At 42.3% G+C, this 27479-nt stretch overlaps 1 protein-coding gene across 16 annotated transcripts in view; it reads left to right on the forward strand.

Moving 5' to 3' along the window:
- Positions 1-27479, forward strand: part of TTLL5 (tubulin tyrosine ligase like 5) — a 286873-nt gene that overhangs the window by 31052 nt on the left and 228342 nt on the right. For all 16 annotated transcript variants that reach the window (XR_007153248.1, XR_007153249.1, XM_047863906.1 and 13 more), the window contains exons 7-12: positions 2207-2289; positions 10228-10297; positions 10856-10940; positions 23937-24038; positions 25856-25947; positions 26973-27080. Coding sequence is in view for 14 of the 16 variants with exons in the window: in XM_047863906.1 (XP_047719862.1) it covers positions 2207-2289; positions 10228-10297; positions 10856-10940; positions 23937-24038; positions 25856-25947; positions 26973-27080 (540 nt within the window). In the remaining 2 variants the exon portion in view is untranslated. The remainder of the gene's footprint in view (positions 1-2206; positions 2290-10227; positions 10298-10855; positions 10941-23936; positions 24039-25855; positions 25948-26972; positions 27081-27479) is intronic.

A 27479-nucleotide genomic window follows, 5' to 3' on the forward strand; every position in this document is an offset into this window, starting at 1 on the left:
AGGAATGCAGGTTAGTCTTTAGAAAAATAATTGTGTGAATTATATCCACAATGAATTGGAGGGAGCAAGGGGAGGAACACAGTGGTCACTTGGAAGGTTATTGCAGCAATCCAGAGAAGAAGTGCAGTTGAACCGAACCAGGTAGCTGGAATGGAAAAGAGGGAGTGGAAAGAGCGATAGAATAAACAGAGTGTACCAGCTGGTTTTAAGTAGTGAGGCCAGGGTCAAAGATGGCTCTAGAGGTGTGAATCTGGGAAGTTAAGAAGCTTAGAAGCACGTTTTTTTTTAATGTTTTTTGCTTTTTTTAAACATTTACTCATTTTTGAGAGTGAGAGAGACAGAGTGTGAGCAGGGGAGGGGCAAAGAGCGAGGGAGACACAGAACCTGAAGCAGGCTCCAGGCTCCGAGCCGTCAGCACAGAGCTATACGCGGGGCTCAAACTCATAGACAATGAGATCATGACCTGAGCTGAAGTCAGCCGCTTAACTGACTGAGCCACCCAGGCGCCCTGCTAAGAAGCGTGTTTTTAACCAGGCAGTGTAACCAGAACTGTAAAAGAAGAGCTATTAAAAGGGATGAGGAGTGTGAAATTTGGGAGCAAGTGTGGATTTGAGATGCCTAGAGGCTTCCATGCGGTGATTTGCAGGCAGTTGTAAAGGCAGAGTTGAGTTCTGGCAATAGATTCTGGAAATCGCAGGTATGGAGGTAGATGTGATCATAAGGGAGAGAAAAAGAGAAGAAGCACCCAGAGAGGAGAGAGAGCTTGAAGATAGGAGCTAAGGAATGGGGTCCCAGAGGAGACAGGAGAGGGTTAAATCAAGAACAGACACGTGGAAAGATCCTCAGCATCACTCATCATCAGAGAAATGCAAATCAAAACCACAAGGAGATGTCGCCTCACACCTGTCAGAATGGCTAGTGTTAAAAAGACAAGAAATAGCAAGTATTGGCAAGGACGTGGAGAAAAGGGAGCCCGGTGTGCATGGTTGGTGGGAATGTAAGTTGGTGCAGCTGCTTTGAAAATTGGCGTGGAGGTTCCTGAAAAAATTCAAATAGAAATATCATATGACCCGGCAATTCTACTTCTCAGCATTTACAGGAGAAAATGAAAGCACTAATTCAAAAAGATATATGCACTTCTGTGTTTATTGCTTCATTATTTACAATAGCCAAAATATGGAGGCAACCTAAGTGTCCATCCACAGATGACAGATAAAGATATGATACGTGTGCACAATGGAATATTACTCAGGCAAAGAAAGAATGAAATCTTGCCATTCATGACAACATGGATGGACCTAGAGGGTATTGTATTACATGAAATAAATTAGAGAAAGACAAATAACATATGATTTCACTTATATGTGGGATCTTAAACAAAAAAACAGAAAAAGACTCATCAGTGTGGAGAACAAACTGGTGGCTGCCAGAGGGGAGGTGGGTGGGAAGGGTGGGCAAAACAGGTGTAATGGATTCACAGGTGCACAGGCTTCCAGTTTTAAAGTAAATAAGTCACAGGGATGAAAAGTACACCATAGGAATATGGTCAATAATATTGCAATAACCGTGTGTGGTGACAGAGGGTAACTACCCCCATTGTGTTACTTCATTACGTATATAAATGTTGAATCACTATATTGTGTATATAAAAAGGTAAAGGGCACCTTTTAATCACTTGTAAATTATTGTCCTCCTGCGCCGCTTGCACATGGTTTGATTTAAGATGATTTTTTTTTCTTATAAGCTAAGAGAGGTCACTTAAGGAAATTAGTCATTTCAGGCGACGTAGTGTTTGACTCATATTGGCACTGCAGTGTGAGCTTCTGGACTTGGGTTAATGGAGGCGAGAATCTCAAGATTCGTGAAGGCTGTTTTGTGACAGTGATAAACCAACATCAGATAGTTGCCTTATTTTGCTTTCACTCTCTCACTCAAGAAAGAGGGGAAATGGTGGAAGAAATATGTAATTTTGCTGCCTCCTCCTCCTCCTCCTTTTCCCTCCCCACCCCTGCTCTGTTTTTGTGTGCATTTTTGAAGCTAGTTTAGAAATACAGGTTATTTTAGCTGTGCTGCCCTTCACTTACAAACCCTGGAGAATGCTTCGGGTATCTAGTTAACCATTGTTGAAATTTAAGATGACAAACTCTTGTCCTTTCTTTCTCTTTGTTTCTCTCTCTCCCTTTTAATCTCCCAATATTTTGAGCAGATTCATACTCAAAGGACCGGGGACCTTGGATAGTAAAACCAGTGGCCTCTTCTAGGGGGCGGGGCGTCTACCTGATCAACAATGTAAGTATGCAGCAGGTGGCACCCTCTGCTGCTGCTGATGCTTTTTTTATTTTTTTATTTTTATGTATGTATGTATTTATTTAATGTTTGTTTATTTTTGAGACAGAGAGAGAGCATGAACGGGGGAGGGTCAGAGAGAGAGGGAAACACAGAATCTGAAGCAGGCTCCGGGCTCTGAGCACAGGCTCTGAGCCTCAGCACAGAGCCCGACGCGGGGCTCGAACCCACAGACCGTGAGATCATGACCTGAGCCGAAGTTGGACGCTCAACCGACTGAGCCACCCAGGCACCCCCGCTTTTTTTTTTTTTTTTTTTTTTTTCAAAGTAAGGTCCATACCCAAACATGGGGCTTGAACTCACAACTGCAAGGTCGAGAGTCACACGCTCCACTGACTGATCCAGGCAGGTGCCCTGGCACCCTCTCTTCTTATTGGCTTTTCCCTGCTTCACCCTCCTCCTGATACGATTTTTTTTTTTCATTGAGAGCAGGTGTTCCTTTCTGAAATCTGCATTCAGAAGTGTGAGGTGAGGTTGGGTGTGAGTTGGCTACTATTCACCTTACTGTCAGTAACCTCTTCCTGTGCCAACAGTTACCTTATGGCTAAAAAGTCACTTGATCACATGTTGAGGAAGAGCAGCCTTTGGGGTCAGCAGAAAAGAGGTTCCTTTTCTACTTTTAGCATATTGTCATATTAATTCCTCAGCACTAAGCATTCATTGGTAGGACACACATTTAGTTTCTCTTGTGAACAGAACTGTGGGTTCCTGCCCTCAAGGTTATCGAGGAAATTAACCTTGGTGTGGTATGGAATTCTTGACGCTATTTCTGTATCTCCCTCTCTCCTCCTCCTTCTGCCTTATCCTCTTCTGTTTTTCAAAAGTCATCAGTATCTTGATTCTTTGCCAAATCCTCATTCAAAGTGGTTTGTTAAGTCGAGTACATATACGGAGTAAATAAAATGTCAACCCCAGCCTCACTTCCTAGACTTTTTTTTTTTTAACGTTTATTTTTGAGAGAGAGAGAGAGAGAGAGAGACATAGCATGAGAGCGGGAAGAGGCAGAGAGAGAGGGAGACACACAATCTAAAGCAGGCTCCAGGCTCTGAGCTGTCAGCATAGAGCCCGACACGGGGCTTGAACTCGCTGTGAGATCATGACGTGAGCCGAAGTCTGATGCTCAATCGACTGAGCCACCCAGGCGCCCCTCACTTCCTAGACTTTTAACGGTAGTTTTTAACCTAATATAGTTGATTTATATTTCTCTTCTTAACTTTACAATGTGTTTAATTCCCATTTTGATATGCTTCACCCTCACATCGCCATCTACTCTCCCTTCCACATTCCATTACTGATTACCTTTTATATTTTAGGGTTTATACAATTATGTTATCTTCAATAACTGTGATTCCATTTCTCTGCTTTATCTTTGAGTAAAAAATTTAATTAAACTGAGTAGAAACTTCACAGCATTGAATTCTGAAATTTCACCAGCATTTCATTCTGGGTCTTTTCTCATTCTTACTTCTGGACATTTGGTCAACGCTTTTAGTCTGGAAACTAGTGTTTTTCTTTGTTTCAGGAGAAATTATCCATTTTTTTATCTTTGTCTCTGCTACTAGAACTCTTTTTTGAGGCATTCTTGGTCTTTCTTTTTTGTCAACTTGTCTCTGATTTTAAATTCTTGATTCTCCCCCATCTTGATCTTTCTGGATCACCAGTTTGAGCTTTATGCATTTTAATGTTCATTTTATCTACTGTATTTATGTATTGGCTATCATAGTTTGTAGAAAGTTTCATTTTCTGATTTTGCCTTTTGTTTTCTTTAATAACAGCCTGTAGTTGCTTAATGGATTAATGGATACAGTTTTGCCGGTTGGCCTTAGTAAGGTGTCAGTTGAAAGTTTTTAAAAGTTCTCTCTGTTTTGTGTATTTTCTTGGATTGCCTTTTCCCCCCCATGCTGTTGGGCTTTCTCAGTTTCAGTGACCTTAGATGTTGAGTTGTATTTGTGAACAAAAGACTAGACTGATTGAAATTGACAGCTGACCTCGGTTTCCCGTACTGTCCTGTAGGAGTAATTCCCTAGTAGTTTCTCCCTGGACAGGAGGCTAACTCAGTTTTGTGCAAGGGCAAACTGTGTTGACTCACAGGCTGGGAGTGGATGGGAGTGAGGAGTGTGTTTCTTTCTGTCCACCCCTGCCAAAATAGAGCAGGCCTTATTCTGAATACAGAGGAAGATTTTGGTGATTTCCCCTCTGGTCAGCACTGCCTTTCCTGTCTTTTCCTCTGTGTCTGTTGTAGGGATAGAGTGGCCTCAAATTCCACTCCTCTGTCTGATCTCTCTACCGACACAAGACGTCCTCCCCAGAGTATCATCGTTAGGTTCTATTCTGAGGGCCAAGCTTTGGGTGTTGGAGGAGGGCCACTCACTTAATTAAGAATTAATTACCTGGTTCTTGTTCCTCGGCCCACTCCTGGGCCATGTTTGTTCACTGCCAGCTTGGAATTTGTCAGAGGCTCCTTGAGATCACCCTCACCTCTGTTATTTTCCTTCTTCTGCTCTGTTTTCTCAACCTGATCCCATCTGCTTTCTATCTTTCAGGGTTTCCTTAAACTTTTGGTCTCTTATTGGCTCCTTTAAATGTTTTCTAGCTTTGTTATTATTTCATTCTTTTAAAAACCTCTTCACTGTCCTTCCAGTGGGACTCTGGAAGGGAAGAAAGGGAGTGTGTGTGGGGGGAGTGTGTGTGGGGGGAGCAGGGGAGGTCAAGTACTCTGTTTTAAATTCCCCAATTCTCTTTTTACATGGTCTGAGCTATTTCCTATACGCGCAGAAACTAACTTTCTGAGAGGTCTTTCACATTGAAAAGTCCTTAAATTCAGTCTGGACTGAAAACTGAGCAATAATAGCAATAATAGCAGATCTTACATGCTACAGAAACACAGGATCTGGTTCTGGTACAGCAGCTACTCCAGCCTGAGCCCCAGGCTACAAGTGCTGTTACCTGGCCCCCGGTCACTCTGAAGGCCCTTTTCCTGGAGTGTCTTGTGACAGAAGGCCCTGGTCACATGCTTTGGATCTCTCTTTTCTCGTTTCTGTTCTGACCTTGGCGCGAAGGCTCCTGTCGGACAGCTTTCTTCAGCTCCGCGCCAGGGGCTCCAGTGTTGTTTGAATCTCATAGACGGCACTGGTTTGGGTTTGGGTTTTAGCTGCCAAATGGAATTGCTATTGAAAGTCAACTGTGTACAAGTTTGCTTTTTATTTTCTTAGACGTGAGTCAAAAAGAATAGGATCTATTTCCAGCTCATCTGGGGCTTTTTTTCTTTTGGAATGCTCTTTTGCCCTAGTGATTTGTTATTTTGAAACCAACATCATAAAGGATAGAAAAGTTAAACTTTCCTCAGTGGGGCTGAGAACCCCGTGCCCTGACTCTCCCTGGATGGAGTCTCCTAAGGAGGGTGACAAGTCTTTAGAGAATGCATTTGGCAGGCTCTCGTTCTCCCTCCCACCTCTCCCTGGCTGAATCCCTAGAGACCCCCTGCGTAGATCAAAGTACTTGGCAGGACCCTTTGCCTCCCTCCTCCTCCTCAGTGAGGCTTTGGAATGAGTCTGATTCTTTGAGGCATTTGGTGGAGGTGCCAGACAGAAGCCTGGGAAGATGCCAGCAGGCACGGGGGGGGGGGGGGGGGGGGGGGGGGGCGGCTGGCAACTTGTGGACATAATGGGAAAATATTCCATTTCACTCCCCAAACTGGAATTTTATCACCTTTTACGCAGGCCTACAAACCATGTAGTTAATACTGTTCTCTCTCTGCTTATGCACAAGGCCTCACCATCCCTCTTTTCCATACCTGGATCTTTTCCCATGGAATATGTGACCCATTAGCCAACTGGATGAAGTAACTCTTTTCAAGGCTGCTGCCTGCTTTCCTTCAGATTTGAGGGGAGGGGCCGGAGTGCTCAGGCAGAGAGGGTCTGTGAGCTGACTGAAGTGAGCGGTGCGGGACTTGGGGGGGTGGGTGGAGTTAGGTGTGAAGGCAAATAAAAATATCTTTCCCTGTCTTCCCACTGGAGTAGGGCTCTCACTAAAAATTCCCAATAATAGTCGTAGCCTTTTGGAAAATATCTGCAAACAGCAACTTCTACCATTACAAGAACAGGATAAAGGATAGAAAAAGCGTTACTTTTATGAAATACTGAAGAGAGAAGTATGAGCTCCTGCAGACGGAAGTTATCTTGGCCAGTCAGCTACCTTCCTCTCTTATGATGTGCTCTATTAACTCTAGAAATACAGCCCAGAGGAGCAGAGCTCTGTTTGCTCCATGTCCCTCCGTGACTAAGTGCCGTATTTTCCCAATTTAGGATATTCAAGTCGAGGAGGGAAAGCGCTGGCATTTTCTGATTAAGGTGTGACTTTGATAATGGAAGTCAGATCATTCTTCTTTGTCATTCTTGCCTCACACATTATCTCATATTAATGTTTTCTTCGAGATTTTGAAGTAGCAGGGGAGTATTTGGCTTACTCTATTTACTCTGTGAATATAATTCTGTATAGCTCTCTTGTTTCTATTTGTTTATATGTTGTTATCTTAAGTGCTCTCTTATTTTTTTCTTCATTGTTCAAGAAATATTTAGGGAGTCCTTGCTGGGTGCCAGGTGCTACCGCTCCTTAAAACCTTTTGAGGAGTAGGGATTATCTCTTAATGCTAACACTGATACTAAGCTAACGTATCTTCGTTATAACTCGGTGCACGGCTCTGAGCGGAAGGGCGTGTGGAGTGCTATGGTGATGATGCAGGCTGTTGGGTTGTGGAACTTCGTAGAACCCTAGAGGCGCTACGGAGTTTGCACTAAGAGTAATAACTGATATTTCTTGAGCATTTAATGTGTGCCTACCCCGTACCTTCCAAATATAGACTCAGGTAGTCTTTAGAAGAACCCCATGAGGTAGTTACTGTTATTTCCTTGGTAAGTGGTAGAGTCAAGATTATAATTCAGGTCTAGCTGATTCCAGAGCATAACACTCTTAACCACTGTACCACTCTACCTTACAACAACTTAACAGATACCATGAGATTTAGTCTTAAAGTCCATTTAGAAAAATGGATGTATTTCCAACTTTCCCAACACTTTAGATCTTGCTTTAGCGTACTTTGGAGCTTGGACTTGAGCTCATTTGAAATGAGTCAGTTGGGGATGGATGAAAAGGAAACAGGCTTGAAAATATCAAAAGGCTTTCGTTAGTTGGTTCTTAGCAACTCATGTAATGTATGTAACACTACACAAAAAAACTATACCCAGACCCTTCTCTTCTTCGTTGAGGTTACAGTTGAATTCCTGGTGCAGGTAGAGATGAGAGGTTCAGACCATTGAACAAATAGTAAAGTTACCTAAATAATGTGCGAGATTATGTTACACATAACCCAGGGGACAAATGTGTATGACGAGGGAGAGAAGAGAGGAAATGGGCAAGGAGTGTAGATGTGTTATGGAATGAAGACGATTACCAGTGTAGTCTCTGGTTCAGAGGAAAGTTGGGTGGTCGATATCTGTTGCAACCTGTAGGTGTTACTCAGTGGGAAGAGGTCTGCAACTTTATTTTAGGTTTGGAACACAGACTTGAGGCTTACTCCTTTGTGCTGTGATTCATCAGTTCTTACGCACTAACTCGACTCCAAATGGAGATAGCACTTGTGAGAAAGTGATCACGAAAAGTAAGGGAGTCTGGAAATGGTGTGGGTGCTCAAGTCCATGAGTATGAATCAGCAGTGATTGTTGCCATGTCCGTGTGATGCAGGGAGATGGGTTGTGAAAGTTGTGTTCTGAGTGTGGGACAGCAACAGTGGGAAATGAGAGGGGAGGCTCTTTCTCTTGACCCTGGGGTTGCTCATCGTGTTTGATGTTACGGGCCACAAAATTATCCTTATTTTATGTAGTATTTGGGGGTAGCAAATGCACTGCTAGGAAGACAGTCTTTTGAAATTGGGGGACAGTATTATAGGTCAGGACTTTGGGAAAAGATGTGAATAGTACCTAAGAGTTAAGCCTCCGAGGCAGACTGCCTGAGTTCAAATGCTGCTCTGTCAGTGTGTGACATCTGTAATATTTAGATGGTGATATACCTGCCTCGTAGGGTTGGGGGAGGATTAAGTGACATAATACTTGTGAAAAACTAGAACAGCGCTAGACACACAGCAAATGTTCATTCAGTGCATTTGTTAAATTTTATTTTGTTCTGCAAATTTTAATCGTTACTTCTGTTGCCACTACCGTAGCTGTTATCATTACAGTTATTACTATAGCCACTTCCCTTTTGGACTCCTTTTGTCCTGGATAGATTGTGGTGGCTTCCAGTTCGTTTTTCTGCCTTAATATAATCCCACACAGAGTTGTGCTATTCCCTGTATTTTAACCTTACTATTTACTTAATCAAGAATCCATAATAATTTCCTGCTTCCCACCATGGTCAGGCCAACTTAACCCTTGTTGGGGGTTAGAATCCCTTTGCCAGCGGGGTCTCCTAATATTCTCACCATACCTTTTCATTATTCCCCAGGTCTGTCTTTTAGCCCCAGGTCAGTGAATCTGTCTCCTCTCCTTTCTCCTGAGCTTTGTGCCTGCCATCTTTCCACGGCAGCTTCCTTTCCTTTCTACCATGTGCTCAATAGCTTTCAACACTCACTTCTGCACCTACTCTTCCAGGAAAGGCCTTCCCTGACTGATCATCCCACTAACTCGCCTGCACTTCTGTTTTGCAGTCTCATGTCTTGTGCTTGCAGATATGCTGCTTTGTGTTCTTTCAAATTATATATTTTGGGGCTCCTGGGTGGCTCAGTTGGTTGAGCGTCCGACCTTGGCCCAGGTCATGATCTTGTAGATCGTGAGTTTGAGTCTCACATCGGGCTCACTGCTTCTGATCCTGTTTCCCTCTCTCTGCCCTTCCCTTGTTTGCATTCTCTCACATATAAACAAACATTAAAAAAAAAAAAAACAAAAAACCTCTATATTTTGCTCTCCCTTTACCTAAATATTAAACTCTTCAGAAGTAGGGATTAGGCTCTGAGGGCAGAGATTGTGTTTTGTTCATCACTGTATCCTAAGTACCTTATACAGTATCCAAATACTCATGATTATTTGTTGTAGAAACAACTCTTTTTTCATGGAAAAACTCTTTAAAAGGGCTAGTTCAGTCTTGATACGTAGTGGCATAGGACATACAACTGATGAGTCCATGAAACATCCATCCCATTTCCCAAATGCCAGGATCCATTGTGGAAAGATCTATAAGTTTTCTAAGTAACTTAATGAAAGTCTTCACTTAAGAATAATGGTAGTATTTAGGGGCGCCTGGGTGGCTCCGTCGGTTAGGCGTCCGACTTCGGCTCAGGTCATGATCTCACAGTCTGAGAGTTCAAGCCCCGCATCGGGCTCTGTGCTGACGGCTCGGAGCCTGGAGCCTGCTTCGGATTCTGTGTCTCCCTCTCTCTCTGCCCCTCCCCCGTTCATGCTCTGTCTCGCTCTGTCTCAAAAATAAACATTAAAAAAAAAAAAAAAAAGAATAATGGTAGTATTTTAAAATTTCCATCATCCTTTACACTTGGGAGAAAACACATTTTTATTTATTTTTTAAGTAGCTTTTATTGTCTTGGCATGTAACTATTTAATATCATGTATATAAATCTTTAAAGCTGTTATGGCTCTATTTATTATGTGACAAGTGCTGTGTAAATTTATTTTTCACCCCTACTGTAATTGGATATCCGTAGTGTTTCTAAGTGTTATGTGGCCAGTTGAATATAGAGGTAGCTTGTAGGAAAACTTGTCTTAGAGTTTTAGTTTGCCATTTTATCATTTCTAAAAGGTAAGAACTCTGCTCCCTTATTGTAAATTAGGATTCCTTTGCATTTCTGTCCTTTTATTCTTTGTCTTTACTCCATAGCCGAACCAGATTTCCCTGGAAGAGAACATCCTGGTCTCCCGTTACATTAACAACCCCCTGCTCATAGATGGTGAGTTGAGATTAGGCTGTTGGCTGGACTGGGCTAGATCTTGCTAATTTTAAAACATATTTTCACAGTCTTCTCTAGTAAGCCTTTATGAAGCTAGTGTGAAGTTCTTGGCAGCTGTGGCCCCAGAGATGAGGCTGGTGCCTTCTGTACCTTGTGGGATTATTTTGACAATGAAATAGAAATGAATAGAAAAGCAAATGCTTTATAGCACATATATGTGCTATATGTACCACAGCACGTGTGGTATGTATATGTAAGCTCTCTTTCACATTTTATGTGTGTGTGTGTATATATATATATACACATATATATGTATACATATATACACATATATATATACACACACATATATATGTATACACATATACACACATATATATACACACATATATATGAAATATATAATTATTCTCAGAAGGCAAGGTGTGCTGCAGGCAGTGTGTGTTTTGTTGGGAGATTATTCTTTCTTTCATATTTCTTTGTTACATTGTCTTGTTCGTCTTACAACAGAAAACAAATGACCTGCATTTTTCCTGTGAACCCCAATTTTTTTTCTAGATTTCAAGTTTGATGTGCGCCTCTATGTGCTTGTGACTTCCTACGATCCCCTTGTCATCTATCTCTATGAAGAAGGGCTGGCTAGGTAAGAGACTTTTGGGGGAGGAGGGGTGTTTATCAGAGTGAATCCATTAAAGAGTGTGTTAAGATCAGGCTGTTTCTTTCTTTTGTGTTCAACTCAGAAAAATAGAGTGTACCCAGATGGATTTCAGATTACAGAAAATCAGTCGTGTTACTTTAAGCTGCACTTGTATATCCGCAGGTGGGAATAACCATCTGTATGTAAACACACACCTTTGCCAGCCGGGCTGTAGGATCACATTGTACATTTTCATGCAGTGGCAATTGTTATGGTGACCCTGGGGCATTAAGATAATTTGTCATTGTTCTTTACAACTCAACCAGAAAAAAAAATCCCACATTTATTACCTGTTACATACCAAACATTCATTTCAATGCTCACAACAGCCTTACAGTTGATGCAGTTTTGCAGTTGGGACAAGGGAGCTTGGTCACTTTTTGGAGCGCTTCCAGCCAGATGGTGGTGGAGTGGGATTTGAACTCATGGATCTGACTCCAGAGCTCATGGCCTGAGCTGTTTCATGCCTCTTGTATTTTGGGGGCATTAGCTGCACCCCCCCACCCCCGCCCCCCCCAGCAAGTAATATGCTTCACAGTCATTGTTTATACATTATTTTGTTTCTCTTGAGGTACTTTTTAGGTTTTAAGGTAATGTGACTTACTTACAAAATTGAGTTCAAGTTGTAATAATCTGAAAAATTTCCCCCACAGCCACAGAATTTTACAAGTAATAATATTTTCATAGGCCCTTTACATTGTTTAAAATAAATACATAACTTTGCTGTGCTTGTGTCCCTTTCCCCCACAAAACTAGCATTTGCACCGTATAATATAGATTTACTAGCTCGCTTACCGTGAAGTTCCTTTTATGTGAGGGGCCTTATAGGGCACAGCAGTTCGGGGGGGGTGCTTTGTACCCACGGTCAGCCATGACAAGCTAAAAAGCATGGCCTGTGTGTGTTTGTGTATTTTAGAAAATGCACTTGGAAGATGGGAAATCTCACAGTGTAAAAGAAGGCTACCTATTTAAGTTTAGTTACTTTGACACATGCTATTGCACTCTGGAAACTGTTATTTTAGAATACATTTTTAATTACATCATGTACCTAAATTCTTCGATGCATCCTATGACTAGAATCGGAGGGTGAGCTCGGTTAACCAGCTTGTAGCTGGCTGAGCCGTGCCTTCCTTTCACCCCTAGGTGGCAGCGACAGCATTCATAAACATTGTCCTCTTCTAAGTTAAGATGTCTGAGTTGGAGCCTGAGGAACACTGGAGGCTACTGAAGCTCCATGGTTCTGGACTCCTGTTCCTCGAGTATTGAATATCGAGGAGGGGGACACTAACATTTCTCAGTTTTTAGGTAAAGGGCTGAACCACCATCTGAGTGCCAACCGACTCCTCGCTCTGATCAGATTTTCACAGGCAGGAAGTTTTCTGTGGTGTTTAGAGGCATGTGTGTTCTCCTACTTTGAAGCACAGGTTTAAAAGCTGAGTCCCCATCCTCTCTAGATTAAAAAGAAGGGAAGATATACTCTTACTTCTGCTCAGGTAAGCAAGGTGCTGAGGGTTTTCCATTTTGTAAGTTAAGATGATCTGAGCTGTCCTTGTGTAGCGTGAGCGTCTCCACTCCCTTCCCTCCCTCTGTCGTCACCCCATCGTGCCTCTTGTGCCCTTCTCAGGGGCTCATTACGTTCTGCCACAATTTGAACTTCTTGAGTAGGGAAAAGACCTCAAGGTATACCCACTGTTTCTCAAGGATATCATACCAGCATGTTTGGCATATTGCTCCCAAGACATTGCATTCACAGTATTTTTTTCTATTTATTTTTATTTTTGAGGAGAGAGAGAAAGAGAGACATGGAACACGAGTGGGGGGAGGGGCAGACAGAGAGGGAGACAAAGAATCCAAAGCAGGCTCCAGGCTCTGAGGTGTCAGCACAGAGCCCGATGCGGGGCTCGAACCCATGGAACGCGAGATCATGACCTGAGCCAAAGTCAGATGTTCAACCAACTGAGCCACTCAGGCGCCCCGCATTCACCGTATTAATAGCCCTTTCTATTGGTAAAATTTGGCATAGCTTTAAGGCCTCAGTGGCTCAGATATGAAATGAGAGCAATACCAATGTTTATTATAGAATTTACTACCGATATGCCAGTGCTTTGGCTACTGGGTGTGTGTTGGAAGTCAGAATCCACTGAATCGAATAACTGTCTTCTCTTGCCTCCAGCAGGAACTGAGTGCATGTATGTGTGGGTGTGTGTGTACTGTCTTTTAATGGATGCTTTTTTTTCCCCCCAGAATAATTTAGAAGACAGCTTTTTAAAAACTTAGTCCGAATTGAAGCAAATAATAGGACTTTTGAGGACTTTGTCACAGTTAAGCTAAAAGCATTGGTGAATATAAAAGCTTGACCCAAGGACGGTGCAGTATGTCAGGCTCTTAGCAAGTCTTGCCAGGCTACGTTGCTCTGCACCATAACTTCCAGGTGCCCAAGTTCCTGTATCTTTTTAAAAAAAGTTTTTTAAATGTTTATTATTTTGAGAGAGAGAGAGAGAGAGAGACAGTGTGAGCAGGGGAGGGGCAGAGAGAGGAGACATAGAATCCAAAGCAGGCTCCAGGCTCTGAGCTGTCAGCACAGAGCCCGACGTGGGGCTCGAACTCCCAGACCGGAGATCATGACCTGAGCCGAGGTTGGACGCTTAACCGTGAGCCACCCGGGCGCCCCTCAGGTTCCTGTGTCTTAACTCACTGTGTATCTTGGCTTTCATCTACTTTTTAATCCTCAGAATCCGCTCAACTGTGTCACCACATCCAGCAATAGTCTGTAGCTTCTCTGGATCTGCAGCCTCTAGTAATTTTGAGTCATGTGTGTTTTATGTAGATGTTACTGAAGATAAGCAGTTTGGGATGAGATCACTAGGCCATTTTACTTTGAGGCTCAACAAGGAAAACCGTAATTTTTCCTAAAGAGACAGCCCTGGCAGCAGATATAATTGGCTTCCTCGCTAGAAAAGAAGGGTCTTATCCCGTAACACTTGTTTTGGGCCTCGAATTAATGCTTAGGCGACATAAAGATTAAATTCATTTCACAAGACTGTTTTGTGAAGTAAATATTTTGTGTTAATTCTTGACCTCTTTAAACTTGAGAAAAAAGACCAGAAATAGTTTCTTTTTAGAGTCATAATTTCCAGGTGTCCTTGTTGTTGTTTTATTAAGACAGGAAAACTGTCATTATTTTCTTACACCTGGGCAAAATATTGAGATGTTTAGAAAAAAAATTGTAGTTGGGCCCAGCATTTTGCCCCAAAAGGTCCACCCTACTTTTGAGTTTGACGAGTATGTTCTTGCTTTGCACCAGCAGGGGACACTCAGTTTCCAGAGAGGGGCTCCATTCTCTACCAAAATGGTGTAGATTCTCTTTCTTGTCAGAGGTGGAATCCAAAAAGACTTTGTCCTGGATTTTACAGTTTTCCGTGGATCCAGTATGTGGTCTAAACGATCTGACAAGGCCCTTTTTGAGCCGGAGCTAATAGCCAAATTTTCACTGAAACAGGAAAAATAAAAAGTTAAAAGAAATTAGAACAGAATGGACTTGAAAAGCAAATACGCTGTCAGAGACCCAAAGATAGGTAGCACTCGCCACGTGGGGAAGTGAAGGTGCCCAGCCAGGGACTGGAGACTCCCATCCTCACTGGAGGTGGGGGGAGAGGTCCCTGAGCAGGCCCCACTCAGGATCTGCCTTTTCTCTGCCTCGGCCGTGTTATTCAGTGGAAATTCAGAAAAGACCCCAAAAGCATTAGTAATGCCTTTGCCTTCCTCCCCACCCCCAGTTCCTTCTTCAGTAGCCTTCCTTGCTAATTAACACTGGCTCCGCAGGGATATTTACCTTTTCTCTGCTGGATTCCTGCGGTTTTGAAAGAATTCAGGTACTTGCTGGTTGCCAAGGAATTCAGATTACCTCACAGGCTGCACACTGTCCAGAATCTCTGCCACAGCAGTGAGGGGGGTTGGGGGGGGGGGGGTGTAGAGACAGCAACAAGGGGAAGAAAACCCTCTCCAGTGCTCATTGTCACCCTCCCTGGCAGGCCCTTGCTGTTTGTGAAGTTTGAGTCATTTCTGGCTCTGAAGACAGGGGATCAGGCTGGTAATCCCCTCCCAGACGGCTCTGTGGGGCGCTGCCCAGTCACTGCCCCACTTTGGCAGTCTCTCTCTAGGCTGCAGCTGGTTGACAGCAGATCAGAGAGCTCTCGGGCCTCTTGTTCTCTTCCATAAGATTTTTCTGGGTCAGGCCAGGATGAAACCCAGTGGCTCCTGGCAAGGCTGCCTGAGGTGCTGTCTCTTCGTCCTCCAGGCCTCTCTGGCTCGGAATGGCTACACCTGCTGAAAGATAACTCCTGTGCCACAGCCAGGATCTCCTCAGGGCCGGCCTCCTCTTTCCTTTGTGCATTTGGACTGAATGTGTGTAAGATTATGTGACTATCAGAGGGGAGGGACCAAGTGTCCTACATCCAGATTAGCCATGACTCTGGCTATGGTGCAGTATCTTTGAAGAACAAAACAGTTTTTGAATGGAGGAGGGGAGTTTAGAGGATTCCACGAATTCTGTGCTTTCCTTCCTGCTTTGCTTCCATACTGGTGAAGTTCCTGGGACAAGCAGCTCAGGTGCAGCTTCATTTCATGTTATCCAGTACCTTCTATGTGTCTAACACGGGAACCCTGCCTTCACACAGACACTCGAGTTTTAGACAGGTTGTTACCATTGTCTCCATTCTCACTGAGAAGCGTTAGAAGTGTGGCTTCTGACTTAAGAATTCATTGTCAGAATAAAGTTAATCTACATATGTTTCAGTGTGGTTAAAAAAAAAAAAAAGCATATGCTTCTCTCTTCATCGGTAGGCTATGAAATAGTACCCAGAGTTTCAGATTTGGCGAAGAAGTAGAGGCTCCCCATCCCCCCCCCCCTTTTTTTTTTTTTCTGTCATTAGAGCTTTTTATAAATCTTGATTTCATTAAGAGGGAAGTTCAAGACTCAGTGCATCATGTAGATTTCAGTATGTGTTAGGAGCAGTATTTGCAAACTTGGTCCTGGGGTGGCTAGTAGGGAATTACCTCTTTAAGATTGTGGCTAATAAAGAATTTGTGTTGAAGCTTTCTGACCTCAACAGGCTGAAATTTGATATGTGAAGGTCTAAATCAGGAGGTCACAAACCTAAAGGCTCACAAGGACATTCACTGAAAAAGTTGCTCTGGTGGAAGCTGGAGATCACATGTGCCACTTAAGGGCATTTACTATTCAGTGCCTGCAACTCGTTGATATGTGGTGGTGCTGTGGTCTGAATGTTTGTATCCCCCCCCCCCCCTCCAATTCATATGTTGAAATCCTACCCCCCCCCCCCCCCACCCAAGGTGATGGTATTAGGAGGTTAGGTCCTTGGAGGTGATTATGCCATGAAGGTGAAGCCCTCATGAATGTGATTAGTGCCCTTTTATAAAAGAAGGCACAGAGAGTTTCCTGGCTCCTTTCACCATGTGAGCACACAGCCGGAAGCTGCAGTCTGTCTGCCTGTATCTTGATCTTGGACTTCCCAGCCTCTAGAACGGTCAGAAATCTATTTCTGTTGCTTATAAGCTACCCAGTTTATGGCATTTTGTTACAGCGGCCCAAATAGACTCAGACAAGGTGGTATTCCAGATCTTTTGGTTTTTTAAGGTTGGCTGAAAATCTAGGTTTTTACTGAGAAACTTACTTCTGTTTTAATTTTAAAACCATTTCAGACTTCTAGAAAAGCTATAAAAATAGCCCAGAGTTACCTTTTGCCTTTCATGGAGAGACCCCATTCAGGTTTGGCCAGTTATCCTAATAATGTTCTCTATAACAAAAGGATCTGATCCAAGATCACATGTTATATTTAGTTGTCATGTCTCTTTAGTCTTCTTTAGTGTGGAACAGTTCCCATAGTCTTCCCATGACTTTTATAACCTTTGCATTTGTGAAGATTACAGGCCAGTCATATTTTAGAATGTCCCTCAGTTGAATTTACCTGATATTTTTTTCATGCTTAGACCCAGGTTCATTATTTTTGGCCAGAATAGCACAGAAGTGATGCTGTGTTGTCATTGCATTATATCTGATGGCCCACGATAACTATTTAGTGTTTTTTTTTTTTAATTAAAAAAATTTTTTTAATGTTTGTTTATTTTTGAGAGAGAGACAGAGAGATAGAGAGACAGAGAGACAGAGCACAAGCCAGGGGAGGGGCAGAGAAAGAGGGAGAGGCAGGCTCCAGGCTCTGAGCTGTCAGCACAGAGCCTGATGTGGGGCTCAAACTCATGGACCATGAGATCATGGTCTGAGTCCGACGTTTCACCAACTGAGCCACCCAGTACCCCTATTTAGTGGTGTTTGACCACTTGATTAAGGGGGTATCTGCCAGATTTCTCCACTATAAAGTTACTTTGTTTTTCCCTGTGTAATTAATAAGTATCTTAAGAGGAGATACTTTGAGACCATGTAGAGTCTCATTCCACATCTAGTTTTTACCCAGTGATTTTATTTTTTATTTTTTTATTTTTTAATTAATTAATTTATTTATTTATTTATTTATTTATTTTTAAATTTTTTTTTACGTTTATTTATTTTTGAGACAGAGAGAGACAGAGCATGAACGGGGGAGGGGCAGAGAGAGAGGGAGACAGAATTGGAAGCAGGCTCCAGGCTCTGAGCCATCAGCCCAGAGCCCGACGCGGGGCTCGAACTCGCGGACCGCGAGATCGTGACCTGAGCTGAAGTCGGACGCTCAACCGACTGAGCCACCCAGGCGCCCCTTAATTTATTTTTTAATTTACATTCAAGTTAGCATATAGTGCAACAGTGATTTCAGTAGATTCCTTAATGCCCCTTACCCAGTTAGCCGATCCCCCCTCCCACAACCCCTCCAGTAACTCTGTTTGTTCTCCATATTTATGAGTCTCTTCTGTTTTGTCCCCCTCCCTGTTTTTATATTATTTTTGTTTCCCTTCCTTTATGTTCATCTGTTTTGTCTCTTAAAGTCCTCATATGAGTGAAGTCATATGATTTTTGTCTTTCTCTGACTAATTTCACTTAGCATAATACCCTCTAGTTCCATCCATGTAGTTGTAAATGGCAAGATTTCATTCTTTTTGATTGCCGAGTAATAACTCCATTTTATACACACACACACACACACACACACACATACACATACCGCATCTTCTTTATCCATTCATCCGTCGATGGACATTTGGGCTCTTTCCATACTTTGGCTATTGTCGATAATACTGCTGTAAACATTGGGGTGCATGTGTCCCTTCGAAACAGCATTCCTGTATCCCTTGAATAAATGCCTAGTAGTGCCGTTGGTGGTTGTAGGGTGGTTCTATTTTTAATTTTTTGAGGAACCTCCGTACTGTTTTCCAGAGTGGCTGCACCAGTTTGTATTCCCACCAGCAGTGCAAAAGAGATCCTCTGTCTCCCCATCCTCGCCAACATCTGTTGTTGCCTGAGTTGTTAATCTTAGCCATTCTGACAGGTGTGAGGTGGTATCTCATTGTGGTTTTGATTTGTGTTTCCCTGATGATGAGTGATGTGGAGCATTTTTTCAAGTGTCAGTTGGCCATCTGGATGTCTTCTTTGAAGAAGTGTCTATTCATGTCTTTTGCCCATTTCTTCACTGGATTATTTGTTTTTTGGGTGTTGAGTTTGATAAGTTCTTTATAGATTTCAGATACTAACCTTTTATCTGATATGTCGTTTGCAAATATCTTCTCCCATTCCATCGGTTTTAGTTTTGCTGATTGTTTCCTCCGCTGTGCCTTTTAGTTTTGCTGATTGTTTCCTCCGCTGTGCAGAAGCTTTTTATTTTGATGAGGTCCCAGTATATTTTTGCTTTTGTTTCCCTTGTCTCTGGAGACGTGTTGAGTAAGAAGTTGCTGTGGCCAAGGTCAAAGAGGTTTTTGCCTGCTTTCTCCTTGAGGATTTCGATGGCTTCCTGTTTCACGTTTAGGTCTTTCATCCATTTTCAGTTTATTTTTGTGTATGGTGTCAGAAAGTGGTCCAGGTTCATTCTTCTGCATGTTGCTGTCCAGTTTTCCCAGCACCACTTGCTGAAGAGACTGTCTTTATTCCATTGGATATTCTTTCCTGCTTTGTCAAAGATTAGTTGGCCATACGTTTGTGGGTCCATTTCTGGATTCTATACTCTGTTCCATTGATCTGAGTGTCTATTTTTTACCCAGTGATTTTAATATCCATTGATGTTTCTTGCCTGAATTATTACTATGACAGTTGTTAAATGATGATTTTCTAATTCCATCATTCCTTTTTTCTTTTATTATTTGGCATTTTGCTCCAAGGCAGAGCTGTCTCTTCTTCCCATTTATTTATTCATTTATTTATTTATACCAGTAAGGATTCCTATTTTACTTAATGGGTTATGATGCTTTGCTGTCAGGATTTATTTTAATGTCATAGTATCTCAGATTTGGCCAACAGGAGCCCCTGTAAACTGGCTTTTGTGTCCTGTCATTTCTTTGGGCACCAGATGTTTCAGGCTCATCTTGTTCTTTTCTCTGTCCCAGCTCTGGAATCAACCATTTTCTCCAAGGGGCATTGATTGCTTTTAATGGAGAAGAGTATTTAGGAATCAAGATGTGAGAGCTAGATAAGCTCATTGCTCTGGGGTGTCTCTGCTCCAGGTCCTTAAAATGGGCAGACCTCAGAAATCTATGTTTGTTATGTGTTCATGTACACATATGCACACTCACATCCATATTTACTTTCGTAAAATGTTTCCATACATTGAAAAGCAAGAATTTATACTAATACCTCCCAATTCCTCAAAACTACAGGGTTCATTCTAGTTTTTCCCTTTCCTTGTTTTTAGTCTCTCTCCTCCAACAGTGAGAAATCTGACTCCCATTATCTCTAACATATTTATATACTCAGTTCCCTTTTGTGTAGCCAATCTCTCAACCACCTTGGCCACCGCCCCCCTCAGATGCCCTCCTTGTGTGGATTTTTACCCCTGTGAGGCCGCCACGCTACACGGATAACCTCCTTGTACTGCCTGTGGGCTGCCTTCCTATCCTGTCCATCTTCCTTATGTAAGCGCTGGCTGCAGGAAGGAAGGTCTGATTTTTAAATGTTGGCCAAGTCATTCAAGTTTTTTTTTTTTAAGTTTGTGGGTTAATCAGAACTTGATTAGTAGGCCAGTGGGACCTTTGGTCTAGACGATACGAAGGAAATGTTGGAAGATGGTGACCAGAGATGGAAGTGGTCTGTTTAATAGGGACTTTGGTGAGAAGCGTGGTATCTTCCTGGCTTAGCAGGAAAGATGAGCACACACACCTACGTGGTCTTCCACGTTCTCCGTCAGGCTAAGGAAATAGTGTAGTTTTTGGCTCTTTTGATAACTTTCCATTGAGCTTAAGTTTTTTTGTTTTTCTCTAATTCTTGCTTCTTACACTCTTTAGAGACCCACTCTGTGACACTAATAATCTTGTCCTTGCTGGAGTTGAGAATATAAATTCCTCAGTGAGAAGGATGATTAGGAGGAAGAAAACTTACTTTTTAGAGATGCAGTTCTATTGAAAAAAAAGGCGTAAAAATGACAGATGTGTGGAATACCAGGTGACTCAACCGCCAGGCTTTTGCCAGGCTTTTCTTGTTGACCAGGTTAGATCAGATACTCTTATTGAGAAGAGATGAAAATCCTCTTTCTCTGAAGCAGAACCCTTTCCCTCCCTCTCAATCATTATTCTTCTAGGGGAGAGGATGGCAGGAGGTATGTCACTGTGAGGTAATGTCTGGATGAGGCAGGCAGCCTCTGTGGGGCCGCGTGGGTCCTCTGTGCATTTCAGAAGGATTCAGAGAATGATGGTCTCCTGCTTGATTGGAGAATGTCTACAGAAGCAAGATTGGAATACACAGGCAAGGTTTACTCATCATGGAGTGGCATGGTTAGAAGTTAGGTGATAACTAGTGGAAGTTTCTGAAAAAAATCACAGGTCCTTCACACACAGATAGAATGGTCATCAAGCCCTTGCCCCTTAGCTGTACATGCCTGGTCAACATTTTCTCTTTGTCCACATCCTTCTTCCTGTCCTCATGTTTGTTTATTTTAATTTTGGGTTTTTGGCGGGGATTGTTTTTCACTTCTCTTTCTTTGGCTTTTGTATATTTCTAGTACAGGGAATTAGGAAGAGATAGTGGGTGGGTGAGAAGAAATAGAGAAGAGGAAAATTTTTAAATGCTGCCCTTTAATGTGGTAAAAATTCATGTTGACTTCATAGTCTGAGTAAGCATATGTAAATAATTTGTAAATCATATGAAAATAAACTTGTGGCCGTCCAGGATTTTTTTTCACACACTTGGATATGCCTCTTGGGAAAACCACTTTAGTGAGGGGTGATATGGTTATAGTGGTATGTAAACAGGGGTTGATATTTACCATAACCATTCGACTCGAGTGTCCTTTTGTTGATGTTGAGCATCACTGGAAAGTTTTCTCTTTCCCTGGTTACTTCCTTCAGAGGCACGTATATTTTATACTTTGGTCTTCTTTTGACAGTAGTCCAGGATATCAAATGGCTGCTCTGTTTTCAGTGGGTTCCATGTTTAATCCCTCTGTCTTTTGCCTTCATTCCAAATTCAGGAATTCGTCTCCTACGCTATGCTCATAGTTATGTTGTCCTGCAGACCTAGGTTTTGTGTGCTGTTAATGTTGCCATTATTGTTTTCCTAAAATGAACTTTATAGGTCAGTTCTGTTATTTCTACAGACGTGTATTTTAAATCTACCATTCTGCTGTCATTTTATTCTTTTTGCTTAATAGTTTCCATAGAATGCTATGGTGCCAGGACCGCATAGGCACCCCATAGGTGTCTTGACCAGCAAATGCTCTGTCATCCACAGCGTCGTGTACACAATTTCCCAGGCATGGGTAACTCTGTTTTCGTTTTTCATCCTTCCTGTTTCTCTAAGGTTCTATCAGAGAAACAGCATCTTGTGGTTAAGAACATGTGTTGTGGAGTCAGTGTGATGGGGGGGAGGAGGGGGTTGGAATTTATGTATTTATTGAAGTTGTTTTCTTTGAACTTAACATTACGTATGGAAATGCAACACATTATTACAACAGCCAGATTTGCAAACAGCAATATTGTGGGTGAGAAAATAATTCAATTTAGGGAGAAATGATTGTTTCAACATTTAACCAGATGTATAAGAGACAACAACATTGTGACTAAGGGCACGCGTTTTGAATTGGACAGCCTTGATTTTGTTACTGGCCATGCTGTTTCCTTTTTTTTTTTTTTTTTTTAAGTTTTAATTTAAATTCCGGTTAATTAACGTACAGTGTAATATTAGTTCCAGGTGGACAATATAGTGATTCAACACTTCCATAATCACCTGGTGCTCATCACAAGTGCACTCCTTAATCTCTCTCTCTCTCTCTCTCTTTTTCCCCCTTATCTGTACAGAAGCCTTTTGTTTTGATGAAGTCCCACTAGTTTATTTTTGCTTTTGTTTCCCTTGCCTCAGGAGATGTATCTAGAAGTTGCTATGGCTGATGTCAAAGAAGTTACTGCCTGTGTTCTCTTCTAGGATTTCGATGGTTTCGGGTTTCACATTTAGGGCTTTCATCCATTTTGAATTTATTTTTTGTGTATGGTGTAAGGAGGTGGTCCTGTTTCATTCACCATGTTGCCGTCCAGTTTTCCCAAACACCGTTTGTTTAAGAGACTTATTGTTTCCATTGGATGTTCTTTCCTGCTTTGTCAAAGATGAGTTGACCGTGCTATTGTGGGTTCATTTCTGGGTTTTGTATTCTGATCCATCGACCTATGTGTCTGCTTTTGTGCCAGTGTTATACTGTTTTTGATGATTACAGCTTTGTAATACAGCTTGAAGTCTGAAATTGTGATGCCTCCAGCTTTGCTTTTCTTTCTCAGGATTACTTTGGCTACTTGGGAGCTTTTGCGGCTCCATACAAATTTTAGAATTGTTTGTTCCAGCTTTGTGAAAACTGCTGGTGGCATTTTGATAGGGATGGCATTAAATGTGTAGGTTGCTTTGGGTAGTATAGATATTTTAACACTATTTGTCTTCCAATCCATGAGCATGGGATGCTTTTCGATTCTTTCATCAGTGTTTTATTGTTTTCAGAATATAGGTCTTTCACCTCTTTGATTAGGTTTATTCCTAGGTATCTTATTGTTTTTGGTGTAATTGTAAATGGGATTGATTCCTTAATTTCTCTTTGCTGCTTCATTATTGGTACGTAGAATTCTTTGCAACAGATTTCTCTTTGTTGATTTTGTATCCTGAGACTTTACTGAATTCGTTGATCGGTTCTAGGAGTTTGGGGGTGGAGTCTTTTGGGTTTTCTATCTATATAGTATCATGTCATTTGCAAATAGCAGAAGTTTGACTTCTTCCTTGCTGATTTGGATGCCTTTTATTTCTTTGTGTTGTCTGATTGCTGAGGCTAGGACTTCCAGTACTAGGTTGAAGAAAAAGTGGTAAGAGCAGACATCTCTGTCTTATTCCTGACTATGGAGGAAAAACTCTGTTTTTCCCCATTGAGGATGATTATTAGCTGTGGGTCTTTCATATACCACCTTTATTATGTTGAGGTATATTCCCTCCAAACCTACTTTGTTGAGGGTTTGTATCAAGAATAGATGTGGTACATCCATTTGGACAAGTGATTTTGGACAAGTTACTTAATCTTTCCAGGTTACATTTTAGTTTTTATGTCTACTCTAAAAATCAGATATAATATTACCCACTTCAGAGAATTGCTTTAAGGAATGAATTACATATTATATATGAAACACCATGGGAGTGGGCATTTATTAAGCACTCACTGCTAATGACGTCACCCTCCTTTTATTAGTATCACACTGATCCTGAGTTCAAGCCTGTATTTCCTTGAACCCCTGTTCCTGGCATGTAACTTGTGTCTTTTCTATCAGGTTTGCAACCGTGCGATATGATCAAGGAGCCAAGAACATTCGGAACCAGTTCATGCACCTGACAAACTACAGTGTGAATAAGAAGAGTGGAGACTATGTGAGGTACTGGCTGCATGCGAGCCGGGCGCCAGGAAATCAGTTTCACGTGCAGGTGCCGGAAATGTGGAAAGTCAACTTGTTGCACTCCATTTATCTCCATGGAACTTACAGGAAGCTGTCGTTTAACGTAGTTTTGAGGCATATCTGCTATTGCTTCTCCGTTGCTTGCCCAGTTACGGCGTCCCCTTTCTCTACCAAAATAGGCCTTCCCACATTTCGTCTTCACTGTCTTTCCTCACTTGACTTAGGGGTGGGAATTTAATAGGCATATGGAACTTTTTAGGAGACAAGAAATGAGGTCATTTCAGCACTTGGCAAAATGTATCAAAAGCTTAAAAAATATTGGTATCCTTTGACCCAGCATTTCCATTTCTAGGAACTTAACCTTAAGAAATAACAAGAGATGTGCGCACAAGATCAGAGAGAAGAATGTTCATGACTGTACATTGTCAGGTGGAAAAAGCAGGTTACCAGACACTACTTGCAGTTTAAGTTCTTTTTTGAATCTATAAGATAGCTAAAGCTGTTTATTTTTGCTGAGGGAGAGAAAATGTAAACTAGGAGGATATATACCAAAATGTCAACAGCGCTTAACTATAGTGGATGAGATTATGGGTGGGTGACTTCTGTTTTCTTCTCTGCACTTTTATGTATTTCCTAAAATTTTCTAAAATAAATGCTTGTATGATCAGAGGGAAGAAGAGTTAGGAATAAATTAAATGAAGAAAGAAATGAGGCCATCTCAGAGAACGATCCAGTGGAAGGGAGTACCAGCACAGCTGTGTGGAAACATCCCTTCTGCTCTGTTTTCTTTCATCCTGATAATTTTGCCAGAAAGTGGAAAAATAAAAAAGAAACCCAAACAGTCACTTTCTACTCAGCCTAAAAATAGGTGTCTAGAAAGTCCAAGGAAAGAAAGAAAAAGACTCTGGAAGTGATGGCATAGTTGCCAAGGCTGTGTAGATTTCACGGAGTGTCCTGTGACCAGTGTTTGGAATTGAAGATACCCTATCGTTCACCCTGGAAGATGAGCAGACATGCACCCAAATGGTGGGTGGTGGGGTGGTGGTAGGGAATGAGGGGGCATCTGCAAAACACAGTTTCCAGATTGCAAGACCTTTCCAGTAGTCATGACAGTGTACCCCGTTTGGCAGTCTGCTGCTCTGGTGGTGGGGCACTTCACTGATTTTATTGTCGCTCTCACGGATTCTGCCTTCAGCGATACCTCAGAGGGTATCCAGAAAAGCTGTGTGGAGAGCTACCACTAGAGAGGAGAGAGCCTGCTTCAGATGCTGAAGCAGTTCCATGCTAGGTTAGCTCATTACAATGTTATACTACATTAGTTCACTAGCCAACCAAGACTCAGTTCTGGTCTCAAAATGGCATTAGAAGTTGTTTTGTGGGCTCATATGACTTTCACCTCAAAGACTAGGTTAGTATCCCCAAACGTGTCGTTCTGTTCATGTATTGTGGCCACTCTTAAATTGTTTACATCCTTTCACACATTGCTTCCACTCGTGATACATAATAATTGTTTGCTTAAGGAAGAATTTGCTGCCTTTTCCCCTCCCCCCCCCATAAGAGAAGCTATATGCATTTTCATTAAAAAATAAATCAGTGGTAGAAAGGGATATATGACAAAGGGACTAAGAATAGGTGCTGAGGGAGCACCGTGGGAGGGAGCACCTTTGCGGGAGGTCCGCAAAGGGAATGTTTTCCTGAAGATTAAAAGGACAAGTATTTGTAAAAAAAAAAAAAAATCTGGTTTCTACAGCCAGGCCTATTTGCATGTGTGACTTTGGTCCATTCCTTTGTTTTAGTTGTGATGATCCAGAAGTGGAGGATTATGGGAACAAATGGAGCATGAGTGCCATGCTTAGGTATCTGAAACAAGAAGGTAGAGATACAACTGGTGAGTACCAGGCCTTTTTCCTTTGTGATCTCTCTTTTCTGTATAACCTCACTGTGCCTCTCAGCATGCATCATTCTCTCTAATTCTGGTAGTGTCTCTGAGACTTCTGACAGGGTCGTTGTTCTTTTTGTTGTTTTGTTTTTAAATTTTGTTTTTAATGTTCATTTATTTTTGACAGAGAGAGAGAGAGACAGAGCATGAGCGGGGAGGGGCAGAGAGAGAGGGAGACACAGAATCTGAAGCAGGCTCCAGGCTCTGAGCTGTCAGCACAGAGCCTGACTTGGGGCTCGAACTCACAGACCGTGAGATCATGACCTGAGCCGAAGTTGGACGCTCAACCGACTGAGCCATCCAGGCAACCCAGGGTCGTTGTTCTTGATGTTGATTTTTCCTGCCCTATAGAAGATGGAAAACAGGCTTTCTGTGACGCCCCCCCGCCCCCCAATCCCTTTTCTTGTTTCTAGTTTGGAAGGCATAACTTTGTCCTTTAACCCTTAGTGAATTTATCCTTCTTGAATGTTGAGCTGCGGACTGAAGTACTGTCTTCATATTGGCCCTGAGTTCAAGTTTTTCAAAGTTAATCTGCCTCACTCATGTTGAATTGGGGAATGAGCAGTGTCAAGTCTGAGTACAGGGCTTGGAATCAAAATGGACACTACTGGCTGAGCCTTGAGCAGAATGGGAAACAGTGTGCAAGAAGGCTTAGCTCAGTCCACAAAGGGGAAGGGCGATGGAGAAGCCTGAGAAGGGGGAAGTAAGGCTTCTTTTCCATTCCATGTCTGTCTTTTGTCACAGGATGCCACTTCAGTACAACCCCTGCACCCACATTCTTGACTGTGCCACCTTATCCATAGATAATGCCGTCTCCTGGAGTACCTATTTGCAAGACCGCCACCTGGAGACTTTTTGGAATGAGCACATGTGCTTTTACAATCACACCATGTTCCAGAATCCAGGTTTTCTACTCTGTACATTGTAGTGTCTCTTCCTTCTTCTTCTTCTTCTTCTTTTTTTCTTTTTTGTAGCATTGATGGCCCATGTGGAAGACCTGATTATTAAGACTATAATCTCTGCTGAACTAGCTATTGCTACAGCCTGTAAAACCTTTGTTCCTCACCGCAGCAGTTGTTTTGGTAAGGAGACTCACGAAGCCTAATATGTTGTGTGAAAAGGGGCTTGGGAAGTTGGGAAGGGATCCTGGGGTAGAGAGGCTCTGTGATTCTACAGAAGTAAGAATGTGTGTGTGTGGCGGGTTTTTCTTTCTAAGCTCAGGTGGCATATGAGGGTCCTACTAAGAGGCCAGTGGTGAGCTTAGTTGGAGGTCCCCTGAGGACTTACAGGCTTTCTGTGCGGGAAGCAGGGATTGGAACTAAAGTGTGGGTCTCTCTGTCAGAGTGCAATCAGAAAAAGCCTGCAATGGACTGTACAGGAATCCAGCTCTAACAAATATATTCCAGAGCCCCTTGGCAGCCAGACTGGGAACCGTTCCAAGAAGCTCTGGCTGGTACCAGTGTGTGCTTTCTCCCAGTTTC

The sequence above is a fragment of the Prionailurus viverrinus genome, chromosome B3 (assembly GCF_022837055.1).
Source record: "Prionailurus viverrinus isolate Anna chromosome B3, UM_Priviv_1.0, whole genome shotgun sequence".
Lineage (NCBI taxonomy): Eukaryota > Metazoa > Chordata > Mammalia > Carnivora > Felidae > Prionailurus > Prionailurus viverrinus.